Source organism: Asterias amurensis, chromosome 8 (genome assembly GCF_032118995.1).
Source record: "Asterias amurensis chromosome 8, ASM3211899v1".
Taxonomy (NCBI): Eukaryota; Metazoa; Echinodermata; class Asteroidea; order Forcipulatida; family Asteriidae; genus Asterias; species Asterias amurensis.
This window is the reverse complement of record NC_092655.1, coordinates 13943154-13970797: the sequence shown is the minus strand read 5'-3', so window position 1 is coordinate 13970797 and position 27644 is coordinate 13943154. Positions and strand designations below refer to the sequence as shown.

At 39.9% G+C, this 27644-nt stretch overlaps 2 protein-coding genes across 2 annotated transcripts in view; one reads left to right on the top strand and one right to left on the bottom strand.

The window, feature by feature from the left end:
• Positions 1-1134: 1134 nt before the first annotated feature.
• LOC139940974 (uncharacterized) lies at positions 1135-14263 on the bottom strand. Its single transcript, XM_071937381.1, has 6 exons — positions 14129-14263; positions 13193-13328; positions 11497-11752; positions 10463-10669; positions 8755-8945; positions 1135-6196 (listed from the first exon to the last, which is right to left on the bottom strand). Exons 2-6 carry the CDS (start codon positions 13316-13318, stop codon positions 3608-3610), a joined length of 3369 nt encoding a protein of 1122 aa, XP_071793482.1. The 5' UTR covers positions 13319-13328; positions 14129-14263; the 3' UTR covers positions 1135-3607.
• A 520-nt stretch (positions 14264-14783) lies between these two features.
• LOC139940480 (ATP-dependent RNA helicase DHX58-like) overlaps positions 14784-27644 on the top strand; it is a 30705-nt gene continuing 17844 nt past the window's right edge. The window contains exons 1-10 of the mRNA XM_071936754.1: positions 14784-15184; positions 17781-17903; positions 18644-18991; positions 20416-20666; positions 22433-22744; positions 23341-23589; positions 24450-24527; positions 25261-25429; positions 26043-26138; positions 26841-27001. Of these exons, the coding sequence (XP_071792855.1) occupies positions 15019-15184; positions 17781-17903; positions 18644-18991; positions 20416-20666; positions 22433-22744; positions 23341-23589; positions 24450-24527; positions 25261-25429; positions 26043-26138; positions 26841-27001 (1953 nt within the window). The 5' untranslated portion in view covers positions 14784-15018. The remainder of the gene's footprint in view (positions 15185-17780; positions 17904-18643; positions 18992-20415; positions 20667-22432; positions 22745-23340; positions 23590-24449; positions 24528-25260; positions 25430-26042; positions 26139-26840; positions 27002-27644) is intronic.

Below are 27644 nucleotides of genomic sequence, written 5' to 3'. Positions count from 1 at the left end.
GGTCTCAAAATTAAGCATCTGAAAGCACATAATTTCATATGACAAGGGTGTTTTCTCCTTCATTATTCTCTCGCAACTTCAATGACCAATTGAGCTCAAATTTACAGGTTTGTTATTTTATGCATATGTTGAGATACAGCAAGTGAGAAGACTGGTCTTTGACAATTACCAATAGTGTCCACTGCCTTTAAAGACTAGCCTTCACAGTTGGTGCATCTCAACAATGCATAAAATAACAAACCTGTGAAAGGTTTTATGCTAATAAATATTTTGAGTAATTACCAATAGTTTCCACTGTCTTTAAGCTTTTAAGAATTATACCTTAATGGTTAAATCTGTACTTAAAGGTAAAGTATTGGTTTTTTGAACAGTCAATTCTTGTTTTGTAACACACACCATACATGTGCCTAGATGACTAGATACCAAGAAGCTGCTGTTGCTATGGGTGTAGTACACTGGTTGCTATGGGTGTAGTACTTGGGTTGCTGTTGCATTAGCACGACTTTTAAAACCATTAAAAATGCATACTTTTGTAAGGGGAGTTGTCATACAGTAATAACATTTAAAATGTTGAACAAGAATGAAAGCATAGTTAAGATTAAAAATTATTTAAGTTTGATCAGTGGTATATGTAAATGTATGTTTGCTTAATATTCTGTAGAATTGCAGTAAATCTAAAGAACTCACATTTAATCAATCTAGATGAATAAAAGAATCTTCATACTTCGTGTTAAGAGTCTTTCGATGGTAATTTTTCCACAAAGAGCAGGAGACAGTGCAAGTCTAGCAGGTTGTAAGCATTTAACTCAGTGTCCAAGTTAAAATGACTTTCGCTCCAGCTATGACCATTAAAGGGACCCATGCATTGCCTTGGATCGGTCAAGTTGGTCCATGAAAAGCGTTTGAAACAGTTTGTTATGAAATCGATATGGTTAGAAAGATGTTATAATGATCCACACAAACATGCCTCTAAATTGCACGGTTTTTCTTATGCGTTGTGAACTAACACGGTCAGCCATTTAAACTGTTTGTTATAGAATGCATATGGTTAGAAAGATGTTTTAAAGGTAGAATATAATGATCCACACAAACAAATTATTATATTCCACTTTTAAAACATCTTTCTAACCATGCATTCTATAACAAACGGTTTAAATGGCTGACCGTGTTAGTTCACGACGCATAAAGAAAACCATGCAATTTTGAGGCATGTTTGTGTGGATCATTATACTCTACTTTTAAAACATCTTTCTAACCCTATGCATCTTATAACAAACGGTTTCAAACGCTTTTCATAGACCAACTCATAGATCAAGGCAACGTGTCCCTTTAAAGACGGGCTCCACGGTCAAATTGAGTTTTGTGATGCACTCATTTCCAGATAGAGTCCTGGGCCCAATTTCATAGAGCTGCTAAGGCTAAGCACACAAATTTGCTTAGCATGAAATTTCTTCCTTGATAAAAACAGGTTTTTGTTGCACAAGTGCTAACTGTTGAATGAGGTGCTTGCTGGTCTAGCTAGGGATCAAAACTTGATCGCTAGCTAGACCAGCATGCACCTCAAATTGAGTTTTGTGATGCACTCATTTCCAGATAGAGTCCTGGGCCAAATTTTATAGAGCTGCTAAGGCTAAGCACACAAATTTGCTTAGCATGAAATTTCTTCCTTGATAAAAACAGGTTTTTGTTGCACAAGTGCTAACTGTTGAATGAGGTGCTTGCTGGTCTAGCTAGGGATCAAAACTTGATCGCTAGCTAGACCAGCATGCACCTCAAATTGAGTTTTGTGATGCACTCATTTCCAGATAGAGTCCTGGGCCAAATTTTATAGAAAACAGGTTTACCAACCAAATTTCCATGTTGTGCCTATAGCTTTCTACTGGTATTCAGCTGTTGTGTGCTCATTCTGAAAATCATGTGGAAATATGGTTGGTAATCCTGTTTTTATCAAGACAGAAATTTCATGCTATGCAAATTTTAACAGCTCTATGAAATTGGGCCCTGGTGAAATTGGGAAAAAGTTACAAGCCCTACCATTTTATTTGATACTCTTTCAAAGCGAAATTTTAATTATGACCTCATGACCTCAATGGAAAGCCAAAAAAAAAAACGAGTCTGAGTTACGTAGATTTTTTCGACCAGTCATAATCAGCTCAAATTCAATTGTCTTTTGATAAATGATCTTAATCTAGGAATGAACTGAAACATTATTTTTGAAATGTGAAGTCAGCGAACGCTTTGCTCCTGAAGGGTATCAAACGTAGTGGAAATAGTGGATATTTACTCCATTTAAACCTGAGGATTGTAACTTTTTTCCCAACATTCATAAGGAATCTATCTATCATGTCTATTGGGAAAAAGAGTGGATCACAAAACTGAGTTTAACCTTGGAGCCCTTGAACACTTGGTTGTTTTTAGTGCACATCAAAACCTGTAATAATAATATACATAATTTAGAACGTGCTTTCAATACGATTGCTTCCAAGCGCACATTAATTATTTTCCAACGAGGTTTTTGGGACTATGTTTGTATTATGAAACCTACTTCTTTTACAAAGCACATTACATGTAATGGTTTACCAATCAAATCAGGAGCACCAGGCCAAACCCCTTCTCTTTTCGATAAGTGCACTAGGTTGCTTTACGTGCATTACACAACACACAGGACCAACGGCTTTATGTCCCATCCAAAAGATGAAGTATCATGGTTAAGTGTCTTGTTTAAGGACACATGTGTCACAACTTCTTGCTCGCACCTGGTAGGGATGTGCTCTAAACAAGACATTCACCTATGTTGCTCCCCAAATGTTTAACAACCTCCCAGTATTTGTTAGAAATTGTAAATTTTTGCCAATGTTCAAGAAATCTCTTAAAACTCATCTGTATCAAATGTAATGTAGTGAAGAATTGTTCCATTGGTTTGCTCACTTTATAGCACTTTGATCTTTTCGAAAAGGCCCTTTATAAATGCTCTGTTGTATGTTTGACATGTATGATGTACTGAAAATAATGCAGGTATGCTCCTAAAAGCGAGTGCTTTATAAACTTCAAAATAGTGCACAGATGCAGGCATCACAAATATTTGTGGTCTTTACACACACAAAAAACGGTACACTTATTGTAAAGAGAAGGGGTTTGATTGGCTGCATATTGCGACACATCACCTTGTAAACCATTGAGTACATGGTGCTATGTAAAGGAATAGGTCTCATACTTCAATACAAAACTCTGCATATATTGCTGAAAAAATACTGAGCACTGATTGGTCGATCCGTAGCAACAAGAGTGTGATATAAACATATATTGCATGGCCCATATCACACCCTGTGTCTTGTGTGCTTAACGGCGCGCCAATTTTACTTGAAGATAAATACGTTATCACACACACGCTCGTGAAATACAAAAAAAATATAGCGGGTCTGCGTCTCATATCCAACTTGGTCTTCGGCCTTGTTGGATATGGGACGGCCTCATTGGATATGGGACGCAGAAGCGCTATATATTTCTGTATTCCACTTGTGCTTGTGTGATAACTTATAATTTAAGAACTGCGTATTACTATTGTTATTATTACTATAATTATTATTATAAACGGATATTTTTTATGTTAATTATTGTACGGTGCAAAGTCTCCACTTTGAACAGAAGATACAAATGACAGTAAAGCAGGACCTGCTCGGAGGAATGAACCTAAAACAGATGTCCCCTGGGGTTCCTCAATTTCTGGGGGTACAGAGTCAGCATTTTCCTGGGGTTCCAGAATGCTTTCCTGGAGCTCCTGACCAGGGTTGTCTTCACTCATTGACTGCGTTTGATTCCCTGTAACATCCTCCTCATGCTGGGGTGAAGTTAGGGTTGAGTTGGTACTAATGCCGTCAGAGGGTAGGTGCTGCTTCGCTTTATGAGGGTCATCCTGGATTCCACTTGCTGGCTGCTTAGCGTCAAGCTGTTGTAATTTCCCTTCTGCTTCCTGGGTCGATGCTGTTTGGGATTCGCGCAGCATTCTACCAGGAGTGATTGCCACCATTAAGGAGTCTTTACTAAAAGTCGCATCAACTGACGGTGTTCCCCAGCCACCAGGTACATCTGCAGGCACATGTGCCGGCTGTGTGACTGGAGTGCCATTTTCCTGGGGTTCCAGAATGCTTTCCTGGAGCTCCTGACCAGGGTTGTCTTCACTCATTGACTGCGTTTGATTCCCTGTAACATCCTCCTTATGCTGGGGTGAAGTTAGGGTTGAGTTGGTACTAATGCCGTCAGAGGGTAGGTGCTGCTTCGCTTTATGAGGGTCATCCTGGATTCCACTTGCTGGTTGCTTAGCGTCAAGCTGTTGTAATTTCCCTTCTGCTTCCTGAGTCGATGCTGTTTGGGATTCGCGCAGCATTCTACCAGGAGTGATTGCCACCATTAAGGAGTCTTTGCTAAAAGTCGCATCAACTGACGGTGTTCCCCAGCCACCAGGTACATCTGCAGGCACATGTGCCGGCTGTGTGACTGGAGTGCCATTTTCCTGGGGTTCCAGAATGCTTTCCTGGAGCTCCTGACCAGGGTTGTCTTCACTCATTGACTGCGTTTGATTCCCTGTAACATCCTCTTCATGCTGGGGTGAAGTTAGGGTTGAGTTGGTACTAATGCCGTCAGAGGGTAGGTGTTGCTTCGCTTCATGAGGGTCATCCTGGATTCCACTCGCTGGTTGCTTAGCGTCAATCTGTTGTAACTTCCCTTCTGCTTCCTGGGTCGATGCTGTTTGGGATTGAACCAGCATTCTACCAGGAGTAATTGCCACCTCCAAGGAGTCTTTGCTAAAAGTAGCATCAACTGACGGCATTCTGAGGCCACCAGGTACGTCTGCAGGTACGTCTGCAGGCACATGTGCAGGCTGTGTGACTGGAGTGCCTTTCATTGACTTCTGCACTCTGTCAGATTTTGGCACGAGCGTGGTATTGTGAGGACTCTCTGAACCTTTTGTATCGGCTGTAGATATGACTTTCTGAGTTGATGAAGCTGAAGGAGAAGGTGTGACAGCTAAAGTTGATCTTGCTGGAGAGGGTGTGACAGCTAAAGTTGATCTTGCTGGAGAGGGTGTGACAGCTAAAGTTGATCTTGCTGGAGAGGGTGCGGCAGGTGATATGGTTGTGGCTGAAGCAGAAGGCGTGGCTAGACCCATGGGTGCGGATGAAGATGAGGGTGTATCTTTGCCTGTGGTATTTTGTGTAGCCTTTGTACCGGGTGTATTCATGGCCGTACTTTGAGAATCAGCCAGGTTTTCAAGGCTTTTGCTGTCATCTACATCACTAGGAAAGCTTGCAGCAGAAATTTGAAGTGTTCCTATTGTTTCGTCCAATGAGTCAGGGTTCCTCAGGGACCGATAAAAATCATCTGGACCAGTGGTGGAATACATCGTATCCATGTCATCATTCAAACTTGAAGTTGTGCTAGCCCGTGAAGTTTGCGACAGTAATGTTTTCCCCGTGCAGTTCTCATCGACAGGATCCGAGAATCTTTGATCGGCTGCTTGACCACCCCTGTCTAAGTTGTAATTAACACTCGCATTGTTACTGGCAACCATCTTTGTTCCATTGGTCATCGTCATATTGCTGCTCTGTTGATCCGACTCCCTCAAATTGTCCTCGACATATTGTTGATTATTCTGCGGTTTTGGTTCGAGGGCGCTTTCCTTTTGATCGGTGGAGATATTTTGCTTCATGGCGTGGGGATTTCTGTTGAGGTTATTCATGATGCTACCGCCTTCGCTTGTGGTACTTTTACTCTCTGGCGCTATGTCTTGATCCGATGTGTCAGTTTTGCTTTTGGTCATGGACTTGGTCTCGTCTCTATTGGTGATGGGCTCGTCGACACAAGTAGTAGCGCCAGGGGCTTCAGAGCAACCACTGCTTTGCCCGGTCCCAACTTGGTCTTTGACCGGGCGTTCCTTATTCACTTCCTTTGCCTCCACTTGACCACTGCTGCCAGTGTTGGTGATGTCCGATCCCGAATTCCCAGCATTCCTCTTGTCGCCATCGGAAATGGTTTCCCCCGCCCGATTGGCTTCTGAAGAGCTGTCTCTTGGTTTGTCATTACGCTTTCTTGGTTGTTTTTTAGTTTCAACTTTTGCTTCCTTACTGTCATCCCATGCGTGATCTAACTTCGGGAGATTCCCTACAGATGGCACTCGTGGGGAATTTGGTGGAGGAATCTGTAGAAAAAAATTAAAGAGTAAATTAAAAGTAAAACAACAAAATATTAAACATTCTGTGGAAAAAGTAGGCATAAATCATAAATTATAGTCACAATCAAAATTCACAACAACAAAGCAGAAAACACAATCAATGTATCATTAAGTTCAAGAAAGCCATTTGCGGGTTAGATTTGAATGATGTCTGGTACACAGTCTTGTTTAGTCACACCTGACTGCTTAAACTTGAATTCCTCAGACTAGAAACGGTTGCTGACACATGGTTCGAGGCATGCTTTTGCATAGTTACGTAACAGACGGCAAAAAACCCATACAATTTTTTTGAATGTGCACGGCACAATGATGATACCAGGGTTTGCCTAAGCTTGGGCGATATCATGATATTATCGAAAATCGCGATGTTAATTTGGAAACGACTTCGATATCGTATCGATTTGGTTTTAATCGAAATATCGATATATCGCGATATTGATTAAAGCCATTGGACCCTTTCGGTAAACAGTATGGTCCAAGGCCCACACTTCGTGTATCACAACTTATATATCAAATAACAAACCTGTGAAAATTTAGGCTCAATCGGACATCGGAGTCGGGAGAAAATAACGGGAAAACCCACTCCTGTTTTCGCGCGTTTCGCCGTGTCATGACATGTGTTTATAACAAATCCGTAATTCTCGCTAACGAGAATTTATATTGTTTTACCGTTTTCTCAAAAAGCAAAGCATTTCATGGACTAATATTTCAAGAGAAGTCTTTCACCATTACCTTCTGTAAACCCTGTAAATTATTTGTAAATCTGTGAACTTTTTTGTTTGTTTTTGTACCGAAAGGGTCCAATGGCTTTAAATATCCAATATCACAATGTATTTCCTAGCTGAGACATCTTGCACCCCATAGGTCTGGAGTAAAACCAGAAGAATAGGTCATTAGAACACCTCTCTTATGCTATGACTGTCTCTTCTACAACTTTCACTTGGAGTTTGAAGACTGATGATGTCAAAATTTAATTAATCGCGATTATATCGAATATTGCAATATATTGTCGGCGATATATCGTGAATAAAATAAATTGATATCGCCCAAGCTTAGGTTTGCCCATCGGGAGGTTGCTATACAAACACTTTTCTAGAACCGAGTGAGTGACAGTGACATAGCAACACTGTTGTTTGTTTGGGTTATTTCAAAAGCGAGTCTGGTTAACTTATGACTGATCAAGTCTTTGTTCCAGACATTATTTACAATCTACCTCTATTTGAACAGTTTAAAGGAACACTGGCCTCGCACAAGAACGAAAACAAAAATGCATATTTAAAGCCACTGAACATCTTTGATACATGTAATTGTAAAAAAAACAAAAACAGTTTTCTCACTTGGTGTATCCAAACATATGCACAAAATGACAAACCTGTGAAAATTTTGACTCAATTGGTTCTTGAAGTTGCAAGAGAACAATGAAAAAAACAAAACACCCATGTTGCACAAATTTGTGAAATTTCAGATGCCTAATAAACACTTCAGGCCCGACGCCTTTACCTTTTTCTAAAAAAACATGTTACTTCAGCCCTCCATTGCTCGTTACAAAGTAATTTTTTAAGCTAGCAATTATTTCTAGTACATTACCAATAGTGTCTACTGAATGATTCAATAAAAACAGGATTTAGTCTATTACACAAATAGTTGCAATATAAAGGAATAAGCATTTACACTTATTACAATGCAACCATTAAAGACAGTGGACACTATTGGTATTTGTCAATGACCAGCAGTCTCCTCACTTGATGTAAAATAACAAACCTGTGAAAATTTGAGCTCAATCGGTCATTGAAGTTGCGAGATAATGAAAGAAAAAAATGCCCTTGTCACACAAAAAGTTGTGTGCTTTTCAGATGTTTGATTTCGAGACCTCAAAATCAAAACTTGAGGTCTCGCAATCAAATGTATACAGAGAGAGCCGTTTCTCACAATGTTTTATACCATCAACCTCTCCCTATTACTCGTTAATAAATAATAATAATAATAACCGTATTTATAATGCGCCTTTTGCCAAAGGATACAAAGCACCAGGTATTATTACAGCAAGGAGTGGGGCGAATTTTGAGATATAAGACCTAATCCTTAAGCACCATGTAATGGTTTACAAGGTGCTGTGGCGCAATATGCTGCCAATCCAGCCAGGAACACCGAGGCGAACCCCTTCTCTTTTCGATAAGTGCACGGGGTTCTCTTACATGCGTTTACACAACACATGGGACCAACGGCTTTACGTCCCATCCGAAGGACGAAGCAATGGTTATGTGTCTTGCTTAAGGACACAAGTGTCATGGCTGGAGATTCAAACCCACACTCTGCTGATCAAAAACACCAGAGTTTGAATTTGGTGTTCTTAACCGCTCGGCCACGACACTCCCACCAAGTAAAGTTATGCTAATAAATATTTTGAGTAATTACCAATAGTGTACACTGCCTTTAAAAAATCAAAAATTGCAGGGAAATATGAGTGAAGCAGACACTATACATAACCATTTGAAAATTGAGAAAGACGAACGACAAGATTTTACCTGATCAAAGCCTTCATTGTGAAACCCCAGCACATCCTGCAGTTGTTGATAAACATCTACCCTTTCTATGGCTCGGAGTGCTTTCAGCAGTGAATTAAGAGTTGCCTCTTCCCCAAAACCCCATTCCAACAGGAGTGCCTCGGTCGGACGCTCCTTCAACTTCAAACGCTCAACAATGTCAATGTTGTAACCTGTTCACAACAAGGCGAAGGAAATTAACAAAAATACAACATTGGTATTTTATAGTTAATCAATAATAATTTAAAAATATATGGACTTCAAAACTTAACGTCGGTGTTAAAAAAATAATGTTAAACCATTAAAGTCACCTGGAAGTGGTATTTTTCAAAATAAAGCTTGTGTCACTAATAAATGTGTTTTGATGAGTGGAATGTGAATAAACAGTTAACTAAGGTTTAAAAAAATCAGTTCTTATGTTATTTACAAATTTAAGAGTAGACCCTGACCCGAGAGGGCGCTGTTCGTGGCGTCAATCGAGGCAGACTTTTCCAGTAATGGGTAGGTAAACACAATTGCAAAGTGCATGTACGGAACACGTCGTGAATTTGTATGTTTCAAAAACAACAACAAAATTGTGTTTTTTTCCGGCAATGCTGACCAGGTGTATTGCTGCTGAATGCAGAAAAACACTTTTTGAAATGTACCAACTCACGACTTGGACGTACATGTACTTTGTATGTGTGTTTACTATACGCCTTGCAGGCAAAGTCTGCCTCGATTGACGTCACAAAAGGGGTAGGCAGAGTCAGCCCCCAAACAACTTTATATATTTTTTAATCATATAAATCGTGACAAACAATTACTAAAAAAAATGTTTTTCATGTTCATAAGCATATACTCTTATGTTTGAAAGAAAAAAAAATTCTATTTCCAGGTGACTTTAAAATAACAGCTGAACAACATTTCAGATAACAATCCTTCACATTAACCATCTCTGCCCTCACAGGTACCAGCTTTTCCCCTGGGTAAAGAGAAGCATAGTTTTAGTGTCTTGCTCAAGTGTCACGACCAGGATTTGAACCCACATCTGGACAAACCACCTTGAGTTTGATGTTCTTATCTGCTCGGCCACGACACCCGCCATCATAATTCCAAAAATAAAAAAATAAAAAATATACATTGATTTATCTGAATTGCCCCGAAGAACTTAGACTGGGCCCCTGTCTTTATCCGCAAAAATAAAGACAGGTACCTGCTACTCAGACCCAGTGATTCCATTGGATACAATGGTATCATTGGATAAACTTGCACAGTGACATGAGCATGTACACGCCGGTCTGGAGGCAGGTCTCTGGCGTTAAAATAAAATTTGGGGAGTAATCATCCTTACTCGCAGCGGAGGCCGCAGCTACGAGGAGGAGGCATGCAAGGGCGCCTTTGGCTGCCAGCCACATCAACCCATTATGACCACGGAGCACAGCCAAGATCGAAAGTGTTTGTTTTTTCCCGAGGGAGAAAAACTCGATAGTCTGGAAAACCCTCGTGGCACAGCAGAGAACCAACGCACAACTCAACTCACATATGACTCTGGCCGGGTATCGAGTCGGGGTCACCTTGGTGAGAGGCGAGCGCTTTACGCACAAGCCAACCATGCCACCCTTATTCACGAGCCTCGAAGTGTGACGTCAGATGTTCAGGCTTCCAAGGACTGTACTAGGTTAGCTATATAAAACACAAAGATACCAACCTAAGCGACCAGCAAGTCCTTTCCAATCTCTGCCTGAGATACTGGGTTCGTCGAGTAGTCTGAGCACATCCATCACAGTGGCGGGCAACTGTCGATACAGAGTGTCACCAGTGACCCTTTCACCTCTCTGCTCTTCATTCTGGTAAGGTGGGTACCTTGATGCCCCTTGGTTTCGGGGGCGATGTGGGGAAAACGTTGCCCCGTTGCCTTAAAAGAAGAAATATACAAAATTTGATAAATTCCTGAGCTCATTTTGAAAGCTTTTACTGAAACCTAAGTTGGGAACCCAGGTGCATTAGAATTTATCAGGTAGAATATATACAGGATTGTAATGCGCATGACAAAATAGACTGTGGTAAGTACGTTCATGCATGCATATATACATAAACTATTGATTGGCAAATGTTTTAGATTTGGGCAGTGGGTAAACATACAAAAAGCGTGATGTTCCCTCGTTTTGCAAATTTGGACACTGTTGGTTATTACCAAAGATTATAGAGCGCCGCAAGGTGCAAGATGCGGAACTGAAGCTTTATCTATTGTTGGAACGTGAAATACGCATGGGCTGTCTGCACTGATCTGCACTGATCTACTGTTGTATCAAAAGAGTTGCTTGCCGAAATGGCGTCCAGTGGGAGTTCACATCTCAGCCCGAGTTTCAGCCCAAGTTCCGCATCTTGCGCCTTGCAGCGCTCTAAATTAAGTGCAACAGGTTTTTCTTTCATTAGTCTAACTTCGATGAGTAGACAAGTCCAAATTTTCATAGATTTGTTATCTTAATGCATTATGGGATACACCAAGTAAGAATACTGGTCTTCGTCAATAGACCGATCCATTACGCCCCGCCTCCTTACCAGTTGACTAACCACAGCCGCGAAACCCAATCACCATTAGTGCAAAGATCACCAAATGGTTCAAATGGTGATCAGATTTCGCGGTTGTGGTTGGTCAATGACAATTGGGCCTGGCTTAATGGATCGGTGTATTACCAAAGGTGTCTAAAATGTGCACATTTCATGGTAGGGGTTTATTACCTTTATCAACAGTTTGTCTGTCGTTTCTAGGGTTGAAGCTGGGGTCGGGTTGAGGACCATTCTGTTGGACACCAGGACGTTGGTCACCATGGTCCACCTTGGGGTCATCCAGCAGATCAGCTAATTTGTTTTGACCAATTTCTCTTAAAGCTGGAATGAGCTGTTCAAACCAGTCATCATTTTTATATATAACCATGGTGAGTTCATAAGCTGCACTTGTGGCCCCAAGTCTGTCTTCCTTACGTTCAATTCTCTCCTATATTCGAAAAAAAACAATCAGAGGATATAAATGTTAGCACTATTTAACCCTCAGTGCGTTACACTGCCAGTTGGCAATTGGCTTATTAAGCATTTTTTTAATCACTCTGCCCATGAATTTAGTAAAATCCAAATTTCCTGACTCCCAAGAGGATCTGCAAGAGAAATATGATTTAAAGTTTGAGTGGCCGACGCAAGTTTGTTTATAATGGGTGCGTTTGATAAGCTTCCTTGGGTCGACCCCGCTGTTCTCACTCGGGTGAGCACGGACAACAGCTAATCGAACGATCACACTCACCCTCTCGTGTTGACAGCATGCACCTCAGGTCACCCCCAAGTGATCAACCCCACAAGCAGGGCACTGGGGGCTGACCCGGGTGAGCTCCGTCAAGGCTATTCGAACGTACAAGGGCAGACCAGGTCGAGTGTTTATTCTTTGGTTTAAGACTATATGAAGTTAGCATAGAAAACCATATCGCATAAAGTGATGTTTACGTGAGCTAATTTAGTGCTCTAGTCACTATAACTCTATTGTTTTCACACATACAAACTATTCTTAACTTAGATTTCCTTTAATAACAAAATTAAAGGAACACGTTGCCTTGGATCGGACGAGTTGGTATATTAAAAGCGTTTGTAACCGTTTTTTAAAATTGCATATGGTTGGAAAAATGTTGTAATAGTAGAATACAATGATCCACACAAACATGCCTTGAAAATTGCGTGGTTTTCCTTTTACTGTGCTAATTAACAAGGTCGGCCATTAATGGGATTCAAGAATTTTAGTCCCATAAATGGCCGACCGTGTTAGTCGACGAGGTAGAAGGAAAACCGTTCAATTTTGAGGCATGTTTGTGTGGATCATTGTATTCTACTTTTATAACATCTTTCTACCCATATGCATTTTATAACAAACGGCTGCATACGCTTTTCAAAGACCAACTCGACCAATCCAAGGCAACGTGTTCCTTTAATCTCAAGTGAGCTCAATTTCCTTATTGCCTATCAATCAAACTGTGCGCGTTCACCCATTTGACCAATCACAGCAATGATTGTGGTCGGACAAACTCGGTCATGTGTGCGCGTATATTTGGCACGTGCAGCAGAATTGTGCAGAATGTCGTTGGGAGTGTTCGTACACGTGTCTTGCTCACGTGCAAGGTAGGCGGAGCTTAGTGGAAAGCCGGAACAGTCCATAGCCCTCAAAAAGTCATCATCAGAACAATGACTGGATGACTGGATGCACCATTTGGTGGTCAATGTCACTTTGACCAGGCGATGCAGCATTTACACATACACCTATTGACCACCAAAATGGTGGCACAGTCGCCGCGTGGGATGTGCGTGCAAGGGGTCAATGAGAGAGTGTCTCTAGCTAAAAACATTGCACAAAGTTTACTTTTTTCTTTACATTTAAGGATCTCTTGATTGAAATTACCTTGGCATTAGGTGTAAGACAGGTAAGATGAGGCAAAAGCTCGGAGGGAACCACTTTATTTTGAAACTTAACTGCATTATCTTCTAGTCGCTTTTTCCGTGCCTTGTTTAAGTCTTCTCGTCCCATGTTGACAGTGCTGCACATATACAGAAAATCAGATGAAAACAAGTTTATGGAAAATATGACCAAAAGCATCTTTGGAAAAAGTAAGAAAAAATACTTTATCAAACACTATCACGAGCAGGAAACATTTGCTGTCCTGGCTTGGAACTTCACAGAGTGTGTTCACTACCACTGGGTCATTATCTTGGTGCAGGCCCAGAATTTCATCTCGGAGAGGGCAAGGCTAGATCAAATTTGCTCACAACACTTCCACTAGGCCTAAATGGGAAATCTCTGGGAAACTCTTTAAAATGACTAGACTTGCCGCTTTATTGATGTGCACTTCCTCAGTCAGGCGCTGTTCATGCATAGGAATCTAGAGCCGATGACTGATAATTTAAAAATTTTAAAAAGGAATCTAGCGCCCCAGTCACTGGGTCTAATGATAAACTACCTACGATTACGAAGATAACGTAAACCTGCTCCCGCCGGCGGAGCCTGAGGGTTATGATTAGGAATATTATTATAATGACTATGAGCTTTAACTAGATAACAGATTTGCTGCAGTTTACCACTTTCGAAAATCATGACCCAAATTCTAATGGGAAAAGTTTCCGTATGGCGCCACCACTTTTTCACTCGATATGAATTAATAATAATATAGTATCTAATTTACTTCAATGAGATATCATTTTTTTGTAAAAAAGAGTGAAAAAGTGGTGGCGCCATACGGAAAGTTATCCCCCTTTTTGTAAAAGTTAGTGGAAAAGTGGTGGCGCCATACGGAAAGTTATCCACAAATGGGACCACTGATTGTTTTCTGCACATACTTACATTTCTAAAATACTCCAGGAACGGCTGAAAATCACATCAAAAACCAACAAAGTTTCACTTCAGGAAAAGCTCTACTTCATGACACTGTGATGTGAACGAAAAAGGAAAGGCTGCCTCACAAACACAAACACATGAGGGCGTCCTTCACGTAAATGGAATCTCGCAACCCACCGACGTCACAATATTTACATACGAAGAATTGCGCAATATTTGTCTTTCCCCTGATTGTTCAAAACTTGATGTTGACCGTGAATGTTGTTGGCCTTGTATTTCACTAGAGCCTTTCTAAAGAATGTTTTTCTTTAGTCGGGGAGCCCCACGTAAAATGACATCATCGTTGTATTTTGAGATAAACTCTCAAAAAGGAAACTGTTTCATGTATCAATTTATTATCACGCTATTTCGTGATAATTAAACTACATATAATCACTTATTTATAATTCCATCATTAACAATACATAGTTTCATTATAAGCTCAAGTTGAACAATAATCTACATTTGTCTAACGATTAAAGATTATAATTTAGCCTTAAAAACAATTGCCCGTAAATACAGATTTCATCAAATAGCCGTCGGTTTGGACAGCAGGCTATTTCTCACGCGGGGGAATTCCCGGATATGATGATGCACATCAAGCCCTTTTGCAATCAGAAAAGTGCGACTTGGCCTGTGTGTTTCTGGTTCTGTGAATTCCCTTAGTTTCTTAGGTATATTTTCCGATTGTGCACAATCATAGTAGTGAAGATCGACTGCAGAACCACTCGTCTTACTGCAAAGATCTGGTGTGAACTTGATTGTGAACTTGATTCTGAATTTGATTGGAGTTTTAGCCTTTTTAATTTTAGTAAATACTATATAATACTAATAGGGGATAGGTCACAAACTTTGTGATGGCTGCCACAGCCATGACAGGTGTGGCAGAAGATGGCGGTAGTGCTAGTGGCGATCCGAATCTGGCTTTAATCACAGAGGTTTTCCGGCCGTTTTTAGTGGAGAGTCTTCGGTTGAATCCCGAGTTTCTAGCTCAACTAACAGGCTACGGGTACGCGAGTCATGGTTAGTATTAGACCCAGTAACTGGGGCGCTGTACTCCTTTTAAAACAGTTTTTGACTTCATCTGTCGTACTAGCTAGTACGACAGATGAAGTCAAAAATTGTTTTAAAAGGAGTACAGCGCCCCAGTTACTGGGTCTAGGTTAGTATAACTTAAGTTACTTTTAGAAACTATTAATTAATAATATACTAAACTTAAAGGCTCACGGGGAAGCCTCAGTTACAGTTTCTAGAAGTAAGTATACATGTAAGTTACTCCTAGAACTATTTCGGTTTCGTCCGGCTATCGTCTCCCGACGGGAGACGATAGCCGGACGAAACCGAAATAGTTCTAGGAGTACATGTAAGTAACCATGCCTATTCCTACCACCAGGATCAGGAGTAATTACTGTTACCTATACAGTAAAGATAGTATAAGTAATACTAATAGGCCTACAGAGTGCTACACTACAACCACACACAGTTCAGACTACCTTGCTCTGTCATGTACTTTAAATCAAGGGGACATTGGATAATCAACAGTTTGTAAACAATTGCCAAAATTAGGCTGGTATTGACCTCGCAGCAACATGGAAATCCGCCATGTTTCTGCTGTATATGTGTGTGTTTGTAAAAAGAAAAGAAAAAAAGGCCAGAAATTGGTGGGGAGGTCATGAAATTTTTCCGAGCCGTTCACATCACTCACAGTTATCAACTTTTCCACAAGCGTACAAACATTCCTTTTCAACGGGTACCGGTCACTTCTGCACCTTGCAAACTCGGCACCTACAAACTTGGCACCTTGCAAACTCGGCACCCACAAACTCGGCACATGTACAAATACAACTCGGCACCTAGTTGAAAAAGTGTGATTTTCGCACTGCGTGCGTAGGCTTCATTTTTATGTAAAAGTTCAGTCTCACTATAATCCCATAAAAAGTTTGATCCTGTTATAAAGTTATTAGTAATAACATTACAAATATTATTGAAATATATAATTATTGTAAAATTAACCAGAAAATAGAAGAACTTAAAAGGAGCGTGCACCAAACGATCTTTGGTGTGTGCATGCCATGAGCTATTATGCACCGAACTGTCGCGGAACCGTCGGAAAATTTAATCCCTTGATCACGGCCCGGTGCCTTTCGGCAAATTACGCTTCGGAATTCTTATTAACTCCCATAACTGGTGATTTTACCAACAGCGATTACAAAGCTATTACTAACTATTCAAACCATTTTAAATTGTGTAAGACACATACTTTATTTTTAACCACCTGACTCTTCGAGGTGATATTGCTTGGTGCCGAGGTTGTATGGTGCCGACATTCTTGGTGCCGAATGGGTGCTGAGTTTGTGAGGTGCGAGTTGGCAAGGTGCCGAGTTTGCAGGTGCCGAGTTTGCGAGGTGCCGAAGTGTCCGGTATTCTTTTCAATACCCCCTCCGATCCCTTCTCAAAACATTAAAAAAATACTTGAACAAGAAAAATGTTGATTTTCTGTTTTCACACTATTCTTCAACTGACATATAGAGATACTTGAATGTGAATCATGTAAAACCTGTTTACGAGTACAGGTTATATAAGATATAAATAAAAAATAGTTAATGGCCTAACGTTTCGACCCTAGCAAAGTCTACCCTCTGCTAGGGTCGAAACGTAAGGCCATTAACTATTTTTTGCATTTATACCCCGGTGTTTGCATATATACCTCGGTCCATTTGGTTGGTAAGTTGTTTGCAACAGCTAATTCTATTTTCTCAAGATATAAATAAAGGCCATAAATGAGTTGAACATACAATGCCGTAATTCCTGCATAAAAGACGCAGAATATGTATTGCCTACCTGAGCTACGGTGCAAAAAGGGCCATGAAGCTATTGTTTTTATATCCTACTTCAACAATTTTTTCAGAAAACAAAAGGGTATGGTGGACATATGTTGATAATCGTGACTGAGGGCCTATAACACTCGGCATGAATAGTATACTTAAAGGCAGTGGACACTATTGGTAATTGTCAAAGACTAGCCTTCACAGTTGGTGTATCTCAACATATGCATACAATAACAAACCTGTGAAAATTTGAGCTCAATCGGTCATCGAACTTGCGAGATAATAATGAAAGAAAAAAACACCCTTGTCACACAAAGTTGTGTGCGTTTAGATGGTTGATTTCGAGACCTCAAGTTCTTTCTCGAAAACTATGGTTTCTCACAATGTTTTTACTATCAACCTCTCCCCATTACTCGTCACCAAGTGAGGTTTTATGCTAATAATTAGTTTGAGTAATTACCAATAGTATCCACTGCCTTTAATACAAAAGAGGTGCAGGGTATATACTCCTAGAACTATGAGGTTGGGTCCGCGATCATCTCCATGATCCTCTAGGTAATCATCCTCACAACACAAACGCTTCGTTTTTGTTCGTGGAGATCCTAGCGGAATGGACATCATAGTGCTAGGAGTACTGGGTAAAATATCCACTGCCTAATTAAGTTGAAGTTGAATTATTAAAATTGTGCAGAATGCAGTTTAAAATTATTTACACATATCACAATGATTTCTGAATTAGTAATCAGACAAACTCACCTGTGTGTGAATTTTCTTGTTTTTTTTCTATATAGAAATCATCATGAAATCCCAACAACTGCTGGATGGAAACAATGTCAGTATGCTCCTTGATGATCTGAAGCAAGCAAACAAAATGGGGTCCTATGCAGCCTTTATGAACTCTCTCCGTCATGTGGGTCAGTTGTAATTAATTGCACCTTGGTTATAATTTTATATTCATAATCACCTCAGACAGTTTTGCTATTCCTATTGGTGGAGAGCGCGTCACGTGGGAGTGTTTAAACAGTTGATGACCAGCTGGAGCTCTGTTTATAACTGGTTGTAGTCGGATACTACGCGCTAGTCTTGGTGCAAGACGTTTCTTGTTACAGGCGATGCGGGCGCTGTCAGTGAGTTGGCCACGCTGTGCGTGAAAGGAAACGAGAACATCTTGCACCAAGACTACAACGCGCACGAAAGGATCAGGAAACTGTGCGTCTCAGTCATAACAATGCAACACACGGACGTCGTACATACAGAGCTCAAGCACGTCGGAAACGGATAAGTTTTACAGAGTTTCTTACTAAGTTATTATGCCTTTTAACCAAATGGCATTTATGAATGGAAATAAAAGAGTAGTGACTCGTTCTTTAACGGCTGTTAAAAAACCTTGCAGGGTCGTTGCCGTGTGATCACACGGCAACGACCCTGCCTGTTTTAAACGGCCGTTAAAGAACTCGTCGTTATGTTCAAACTGTGTAAGTTTGTAAATCTGTGGGCATTGTGTTAAATTGTGTCCTACAAAAAGTACCCAAACCCTTAAAATCACTCCATGAGCTCAATACGAATGAGAACATTAAACCAAAAATACTTTGCCCTAGGTTTATGGTAGTTGTTTTAAAATTTGTCAACAAATGTTAATAAATCTCTTTGCCAGAATCCTTTCAGTATTTTGCGGACGTCATCGAAGGGTTTGCAAACGAAGAAGAATCGGAGGCCAGGGATAAGATAAAGCATGTGCTGGTGGCATTCTGCCCAAGATTCTGTAACATCAACCCACGTGAACTACTACCCTATATTACCAAATTCAGTGATGGTGAAAGAGAAAATGTGATCCAGTGTGTAAATAACAATGGAGCCATTTATGGAGCCATGATTTTCTGTGGGATTCTGCGTACCAAAGGAGAGGAGTGTTTTTCTCAGCTGATTGAAGGTCTTCAAGAAACAGGACATCAGCGGCTTGCAAATGAGCTGTCTGACCTCATGATGGATCCATGCAAGGATGGTAAAACTTTCTTTTAGAGGACTTTTTAGATTTAAAAAAATAATCTTAAAAACAAAAAAAGATTAAGGGAAGGTAAACGTTTGTAATCACCGTTAAGTAAATTATCGCACAAGCGCGAGTGGAGTACTGAAAAGCATCCAATGGGACACAGCAATTTCCATCTTGTAAGGGGTATTTGCTTCTATGGGGAAAATGATCTAATGACTTTCTTGTTGGCGCCTTGAGCATTTTCAATGGATATGTGCGCCCTATAAAAAAAAATGTACATTATTATTATATTAAGTTTCTGTTGGAATCTTGCAGAGGGCACCACAGCAAAAGCACAGGGCACCACGGATTTTGCTGTGAATGCAATGTGTTTATTTCAAGGCCTGTCACAATGGAGAGCATTTTTTACGAAGGTGCTCGATCTACTCCCCTGCCAAATGCTGTAGGCCAAATCAAAAAGGTTTAAAAGGTCACAGACACAAACTTAAAATTTCCATAGAAACTATACAAATTAAACCTTGGATCAGACCCAGTGTCTGTTCATAAGGCAAGCACCATGAACAACCATTGTGGGATTTTTGGCCCCCACATTTTGAATCCGACTGCGTATCTACGTCATTCAAACTTATATTTGTTTCCATACTTCATGAAAACAGAGTACAAACAATTTTGTTTTAAAGGAATAACCAATAAACAAAGCTATTTATGAGGGTGAGAACAATAAATAAATAGAGTATGGTTGCATCATCTGGAAGCCGAGGCTTATGTAGGGATGCTTGGGGACAGACAATAAACGGGGACAAGATAGAACGGACAGGCAATTACAACAAAGACAGATATGATGAAGACAACAATGATGGGAATAATAATTGCGCAACAAAAAGCTTGTATGTACTTTTTAACGTGAATGCCATGCCAAGAAAATTTGTGTGACATAAAATTCATTGCACTGCATGGTGGTAACAGTATAATTAACTTTACGCTTGCAAACCGCTTGAAGTATTTTTAAACTGACTTACCGAACTAATTGACTCTTGATCCAGATTCCAGTTTGATGGTTCTGCTTACCGTTGAAGTATGCGCCTATGGCCCATTGAACTATGTGTTTTACATGGCGCCGAATTTGGCAGTATAAACAACTTAGCCATGAAGACTGACCAAAATCCCTTGTCCAAAAAAAAAAACTGTTTTTGCAAATGGTTTTTGATTCCCTGAATATGTAATAATAATCAATTAATAATAATGAAAATTTATAAAGCGCACAAATCCATCAAAGTACTCATGGCGCTTGATACAATCAATAACATACATTACAAACATACACATGTACAATAACAAAAATTGAAATTTAAGCCTATGAGCTAAGAAACTGGTAGGTGGGTTTTTGTAAATTCAAAAAAAGGAAGAAACCAATTTTGTTTTCCATTTGGTTTAAGGTGGAGAAAAGTGTTGCAAATCAAAACTGAACGACGTCAACACGTGCACCATGGAGGACGCGCCCGGAGGTTATGAAGAGTGCACCCCTTGTGACGATAACGCAAGCAGCTGTGACTCGATCTCAAGTTCTCCTGCCCCCAAGGGGAAGAAACGCAACCTAGCCTGCTCATGGGGCAAGGAGATGGCTATGAATATTAATGACTCTGAAGATCAGAAGGGCCAATCAGTGAAGAATATTCCCCTTTTAAAGGTAATTCTGAGGGTAATTCGAGGTCTACACATAATGGTGAACCCCAGCTGTCATTGAGTCTTTTGAGGTATGACGGACATGATAGGACTGTTTGGTTTGGGTGTACCGGTATATCAGACAAATTTAGCTAAACCATAGTATTGTGTCCGCCATATCTCAAAATGGCTTTTAACCATGTATGTTTATTCATAGTTTCCAGTTTTGCGGCAAAAATTGTGAGGCGTGACAAGTGCCCTACAAGCACCTGAAGGTATTTTAAACAAGCATGTGCGCAGAACAGTCACTTGTGTTTATCCAATCAGCCTTGATTTTCAGTGTTTCCCTTTTTGCTGGGGTTAGTGTCGAGAGTAGGCCTGGGCGAATAATTCGAATATCCGGTTAATGGCGAATAGGTTTTCCTATCCGTAACCGCAAATGCCTTTTTTTTCTTAACCGGATATCCGCATAGGGCGCGAATACCTATTTACAAACCGGATAATTCGGTAATTACAACCGAGTAACCGGATATTCTTTAATATCCGAATATCCGCGGACGTCGGGCGACAACTGATATGAATGTTTTGTCTGAATCCTTATGAAACTTCTATTAAGACAGCATAAAACAGCATATATTAAGTATTTAACTATGCTCACCTCCGTGAAGAGTTAAAACAATGACATTTCTGACGTAATTTGTTCAAAGATTACAAAAGTTTTCCTTCACGTAGAGTCAATCACGATCAAAAGAAAAAGCAAATCGCCATCTTTAAATTAGATCCGGTCATTTTTATGAATGAACCGATAGACACTGTCTAAAACTAATATCAATCCGCCCAAAAGATCTCATTCACAAATGAACAGCGCCCTCTAGCGGCAAAAAAAATATTTTTAAAAATAATTATTTATTTTATTTTTTTAAACAGCGCCCTCTAGCGGCGAAAAAACTATTCGAATATCCGGTTAATTTCGGATAGTTGGCCAGCGGTATCCGAATAACAAAATTTCACTATTCGCCCAGCACTAGTCGAGAGGTATTAATACGGCATGCTGCCCATAGCAATGAGGGTCGACCCTTTCCCCCTTTTTAAGAATCTGTATCTTCCAAAGAATTTTTTGTCATAGAGGAGCCATCATGTTTTTATAAAACATGTAGTGTAGTGGCTTTTTATATAGGGCTCATATCTGTCACTCAGTGACGCTCAAGGCGCTTTAACTTACAGTATTTTCGTGCAAGGTATGTGGGACTACGCTTGAACTATGAGACCTACTTCTTTTACATAGCACCATGTAATGGTTTACAAGGTGATGTGGCGCAATATGCAGCCAACCAAACCAGGAACACAGGGGCGAACCCCTTCTCTTTTTGATAAGGCACTGGGTTCTTTTACGTGCGTAACACAACACACGGGACCAACGGTTTCATGTCCCACCTGATGAAGGACGAAGCATTATGGTTAAGTGTATTGCTTTAAGGACACAGGTGTCACGACTAGCCAACTCAACCCACACTCTGCTGATCAAAAACACTCGAGCTTGAGTCCAGTGCTCTTGTGACCCTCCCATTGTAGTCAAACTGACGCTAGAAGGGTCTGCAGCCGATTTTACGAAATGCTAGAATTACCTAACTCGTCCTAACTTAAGACGGTGTCAATGCGTCAACGTCTCTGGATACGGAACCTAACTCGTCCTAAGTCTTGAGATTAATCCTAAGTTAGGAAGAGTTTGGTGAAATCGACGGCTGGTTCTCAATAGGTTCTGACTATCGGTATTCTTTATTGTTGCATTAGGTTGAAACCTCCATCCAGCCACATCGCCCGGTTCTTTCTGTAGATGAAGATCCTGATGACATACTCACTGAGGAACCGGAACGACTAGAGGAACTCATCCTGCGAGGGTATCAAGACGAGTTGGTGTCTCCGGGGCTTAATGGTAAAAACTCGGTTGTCGTTGCGCCGACTGGCTCGGGGAAGACAGTTGTCGCTGCGCGACTGGCCAAAGCGGTTGTGGACAAGGAGCCTGGAGTAGGGCAGCGGGCTGGGAAGGGAGTAGGTCGTGTTATAAAGGACGGATCTAACAAAGTTATCTTCATCGTCAACAAGGTGAGATTCGGATGTTGACTTTTCTTTATCATAAAGAAAAGTTTATAATTGTTTTATAATTCTTGGGTCATTACACAATTTCATAGAGCTTGTTAGGTAAGCACAACAACATTCTATGTAGGTCCGCAGCCAATGATCCATAAAGCAAAATGTTTTGCTAGTGGTGCCTTTCTTCATTTGTTTTGCTTAATAACCAGATCAAGTTTTGCCCACCCACCCATTTTTCAGAACTTTTCAGAGCTTTTTGAGTAAATTTTTTCTTTCGAAAATAGAGGAGAGTCAACAAAGGTTCTCGGGATTTGATGACGTCAGATGAGAAAATTGAGTAGTCACTCACCGTGATTCGCAGAACTTTGGCCGAGAACCACGACTGAAAATCTGCCATGTTTTGCTGGAGTCTCGGACTCTCCCAATTGAGCCGAATAGAATAACGAACAATAGTGACAGCCTGCCCCAAGGTCAGGAGTCAGGGGTTACCCAATGACCCCCCCATGGAAAGGGATTTTACATAAGGCACGTTTTCCAGAACATGTTGTTATTTTTACAAAGCCCTTTCACAATTTTTTTTTCTTTTCTTTTAACAATTTGTTGCCAAGGTGCCTCTGGTGAAGCAGCAGGGAGATCTCTTCAAGAAATACATCGATGGACGTCGGATTATGGGATTAAGTGGAGAGATGGGCCTCATCGGCTCCCTGGATGATCTCCTGGAGAAGAAAGACGTCCTCGTCATGACGGCGCAGATCTTGGTCAACGCTCTACGCGCCAGCGATAAGGAGGATAACGCCGACAGGATGGAGTTGTCTTCTGTTGGGTTGATCATCTTGGATGAGTGTCATCATTGTCAGGTAGTTATAGCCATTTTTATTTTGACAATGCTACAATAAGGTCAAATTAGTGTAGGTCTTAAGAGTAAATAATGTACATATGTGAGTCTCAAAAGATTTTCACAAGGTGTTAACGCAAACCTCTTAGTGCAAATGCTACTTAAGAGTAATATTGTGGCATAATGTGGCCAAGCAGTTAAGAGCATTAGGTCCCATGTACTAGGATTGTTAGTGCACTTCACTTGATCGCTCGGCTTTGAAATGTCGATATGAGATACACTTGCTAATAATTGGCATTGTGATATTATGAATAATACAAATATAGACTTGAAATGGGAACATATCCACAGGCACAGTAAAACTAAAAAACGAAACAAAAGAGAACAGTCACAACCAAGTTATTCCTTGAAAACCTGTGACATAACATGTTTTGAAAAGAGATTTGAATTTTGTCGTACAAAGACAAGATCTAAGATTAAGTAGTAGACAGTTCCAGATGCGTGGCGCAGCTGAAGAAAAAGACCTGTTACCCCATGATCATTGAGTGTCGAGACTTGGGTTCAATGAGGAGAAGCATGGAATGGATCAACGATTCTTGATGGAGTGTAAACTTGAAATAGTTCTGAGATGAGCCTTGCTGTTAAGTGCTTTATATGGCCTTTCTTCCACTTCTCAGCCAAATTAAATATTGAATGCATGGACCCATATATTTGTATGTGTCTGTCTTTTTTTTTAAGTGTAGAAGGTAAATGTCTTTATTTTCACCTAATAATTATCTTCTCACTCTACAGTTTTTCTTATTGTAGCTTTCACAAAGTCTTCTATATTTTCATATGGGTAAGTTGTTTAATGTTTTTCGTGTTCCTTCTTGGGCAACACAGAAATCAAATGCGTACAATGAGATCATGGAGGAGTATCGGGACCTCAAGTTAACCACACCCGATAAACCAAGACCGCAGGTACACATGTTTTCTTTTTTCCCTCTCCATCTTTATGAGTTGGCCTTCATTCAAAGTTTTTCTTAGGACAGGTTTAAAGAGAAGGTATACGCTTGGTAATCACGCATTAAAATTAATGGCTATAAAAAAATTCTTGGTAAGAAGTACAGCAGCTTGAGTATAAAGCATTTTTAGAATCATTTCACTTTGCAGTGTTGTCATGAATGTGGTGATGGAAAAATATATATATATTACATTTCCCCCCGCCCCCAAAATGACATTTCCCCCCGCCCCCAAAATGTGAATCTGAGAATATATTTCTCAGATTGTGTTGTCCAATTTTGGATTACTCTTCCTGCCACTCTGCGGTATCTTTTAAAAAACCACTTCTACCTTTTGAAATCGATTTTCCACCGGTTGGTTTTAAATCAACGTGCTGTTTTTTTTCTTCGTATTTCCCCTGTATATTGTAAAACTTTACAAAAATGTTTATAGATTTGATGTATTTTTGTATAAAATATAAATTTTTTAGTGTGTATTTTTGTATATAAAATATTTTGAGACACGCAAAACCAAAATGCGTTTCACTGTACTTTTATATTTTACATGTGACAATAAAACATTATTCATAACATTCATAATCATATTCATTGAACAATATATCTACATTTATATAGGATTAAAACAATCAAACTGATTTCAAAAACCAAAAGTATACCTTGCCTTTAAAATTGAAATGATGTCGTTCCTTTAGATCCTTGGTCTGACTGCATCGATGGGCGTCGGTAAAGCCAAGTCCAGATACAAAGCTGTCAGTCACATCTTGAATCTGTGCGCCAACTTGGACGCAGAGAAACTGTCTACCGTGCAGAATGAAGACAATCTAGAAGAACTGAAGAGAAACCGGGATAAGCCAACAGAGAGTAAGTCAAAAGCATTTTCAACTAACAATTTTAGAGCGAGGTTTGACTTCTAATAATTTATCTCAGTTTGGTTCAAGGGATGGTGGACCTTGGTTTGAATCCCACCCAGACTTTACATGTCCATTATCTCATGTCCATGGTCACAATTTTTTATTTTCTCATTCATGTATTCCCACTTCACTTCTTATGTAACACTTAATTTACCTGTTCATGTTTGTTGTGTTGTCATTTAACATTCAAAAAAGACTCTGCTAGGGTTGAGACGTCAGGGCATTAACTATTATTTGCACAATTTTCTTTGGTGCGTTTTCTGTGGCACATGCAAAAGATTTTGTATGTTTTTCATTTCAAAACAGCATTTTTAGTCAAACTTCTTTAAAGAAAACTTTATTCCGAAAAAAAATCAGACTACGCAACTTTAACATCTGTTTGCGAAAGTGAGGGCTGCTTTAAATGTGCACAGACAACACTGAAAAGTAACAGGTCTTCACTGTTCCAAATTGCATAATTTGTACAGGGGGTCCTACAGCTTATTTAAAATAAATTATGTTTTATAAAATAAGAGATCAAAGTGATGCTTTAAAACTTTGATTTATATTGTTGTTCTTCTTAGGTATCCTCCCGGTTCCTGGTAGAAAGAACGACCGCTTCAAAATGGAAATTGAGAGAATTATGACTCAGATTGAAAACATTATTTCCCATACTCCTGGTAAATATAGAATGACAATTTGTTCTCTATTGATTACAAACCTTCAATTTTCCCCCCTCTTTCAGCTTAAAAACTGCGAAGAAGGGATTTGATTTCTGGAAAAAGAACTCAAATATTAAGAATTGATAAAGGTCATGGGTTCGAATCCCACCGGAGTGATCTGCCTGTGGATTTATTTTCACAGATCCCAGGAAAGTACTGAGGTAACAGTACTTGGAATACATCTGTGTAAGGGTATAAACCAAATTGTGTTTTTTATCTCAGTGTAAAGATTAACATACATTAAAGCCATTGGACCCTTTCGGTACCGGAATAAAAAAAGGTTCACAGATTTACAAATAACTTACAGGGTTTACAGAAGGTAGTGGTGAAAGACTTCTCTATAAATATTATTCCATGAAATGCTTTACTTTTTGAGAAAACAGTAAAACAATATCAATTCTCGATATCGAGAATTACGGATTTATTTTTAACACATGTCATGACACGGCGAAACGTGCGGATACAAGGGTGGGTTTTCCCGTTATTTTCTCCCGACTCTGATGACTGATTGAGCCTAAATTTTCACAGGTTTGTTATTTTATATATAAGTTGTGATACACGAAGTGTGGGCCTTGGACAATACTGTTTACCGAAAGGGTCCAATGGCTTAAAAAAAAAAAAATCTGTTATTGGATAAAACTTTTCTTTTGTAAATTAAAGGAGGCGATATCATCCACAAAGACTCGGAGTTAAAGTGTCCAACAACCCGTGGGACTCAAGTTTACGAGCAGTGGCTGGTCAGAATGCAAGATTACATCGCTGGTGAGACCACAGATAACGACAACCGAATGTGCCTGGTCACGTGCACTGACCACTTGAAGGTAAGTTTAGTATTTTAATGCAGGGGTCAATTACAATAAAATTGTCAATACCATTTTTGCTTACAATTTAAAAGAACAGGTTGCCTTGGATCGTTCGAGTTGGTCTCTGAAAAGTGTTTGTAACCGTTTGTTATAAAATGCACATGGGTAGAAAGATGTTGTCAAGTAGAATACAATAACCCACACAAACATGCCTCAACATTGCACGGTTTTCCTTTTACCTCGTCGACTAACACGGTCGGCCATTTATGGGAGTTCGCAAAGTAAAAATTTGTGTGGATCATTGTATTCTACTTTTAAAACATCTTTCTAACCATATACATTTTATAACAAACGGTTGCAAACGCTTTTTATAGACCAACTCGTCCGATCCAAGGCAACGTGTCCCTTTAAATGTAATTTTGATATTTGTACACTTCTGAATTTTTCATAATTATCGGTTAAAAAATCAGGCCCCAACCTCAAGGTTTGAAAAAAACTAAAAACGCTTCTGCCATTGACGACGCGCGTCATAATGACTATGCTTTGACGTCATTTGTGGGAGTTCGCTTTGTTACACCTCCAAGCTGCAAGTGGTCTAAGACCAGTCAGGTATTGCCAGCATTCTGCCTTAGACAGTCTTAGATTAGTCAGTCTTTAAAGG

Excerpts from the sequence above, each read along its gene's own strand:
- LOC139940974 (XM_071937381.1), bottom strand. The coding sequence starts at position 13,318 with ATGGGACGAGAAGACTTAAACAAGGCACGGAAAAAGCGACTAGAAGAT. Across the intron at positions 11,753-13,192 it reads GTCTTACACCTAATGCCAAG|GAGAGAATTGAACGTAAGGA; the intron begins GTAATTTCAATC and ends TTTCGAATATAG. Across the intron at positions 8,946-10,462 it reads AGGACTTGCTGGTCGCTTAG|GTTACAACATTGACATTGTT; the intron begins GTTGGTATCTTT and ends TGTTGTGAACAG.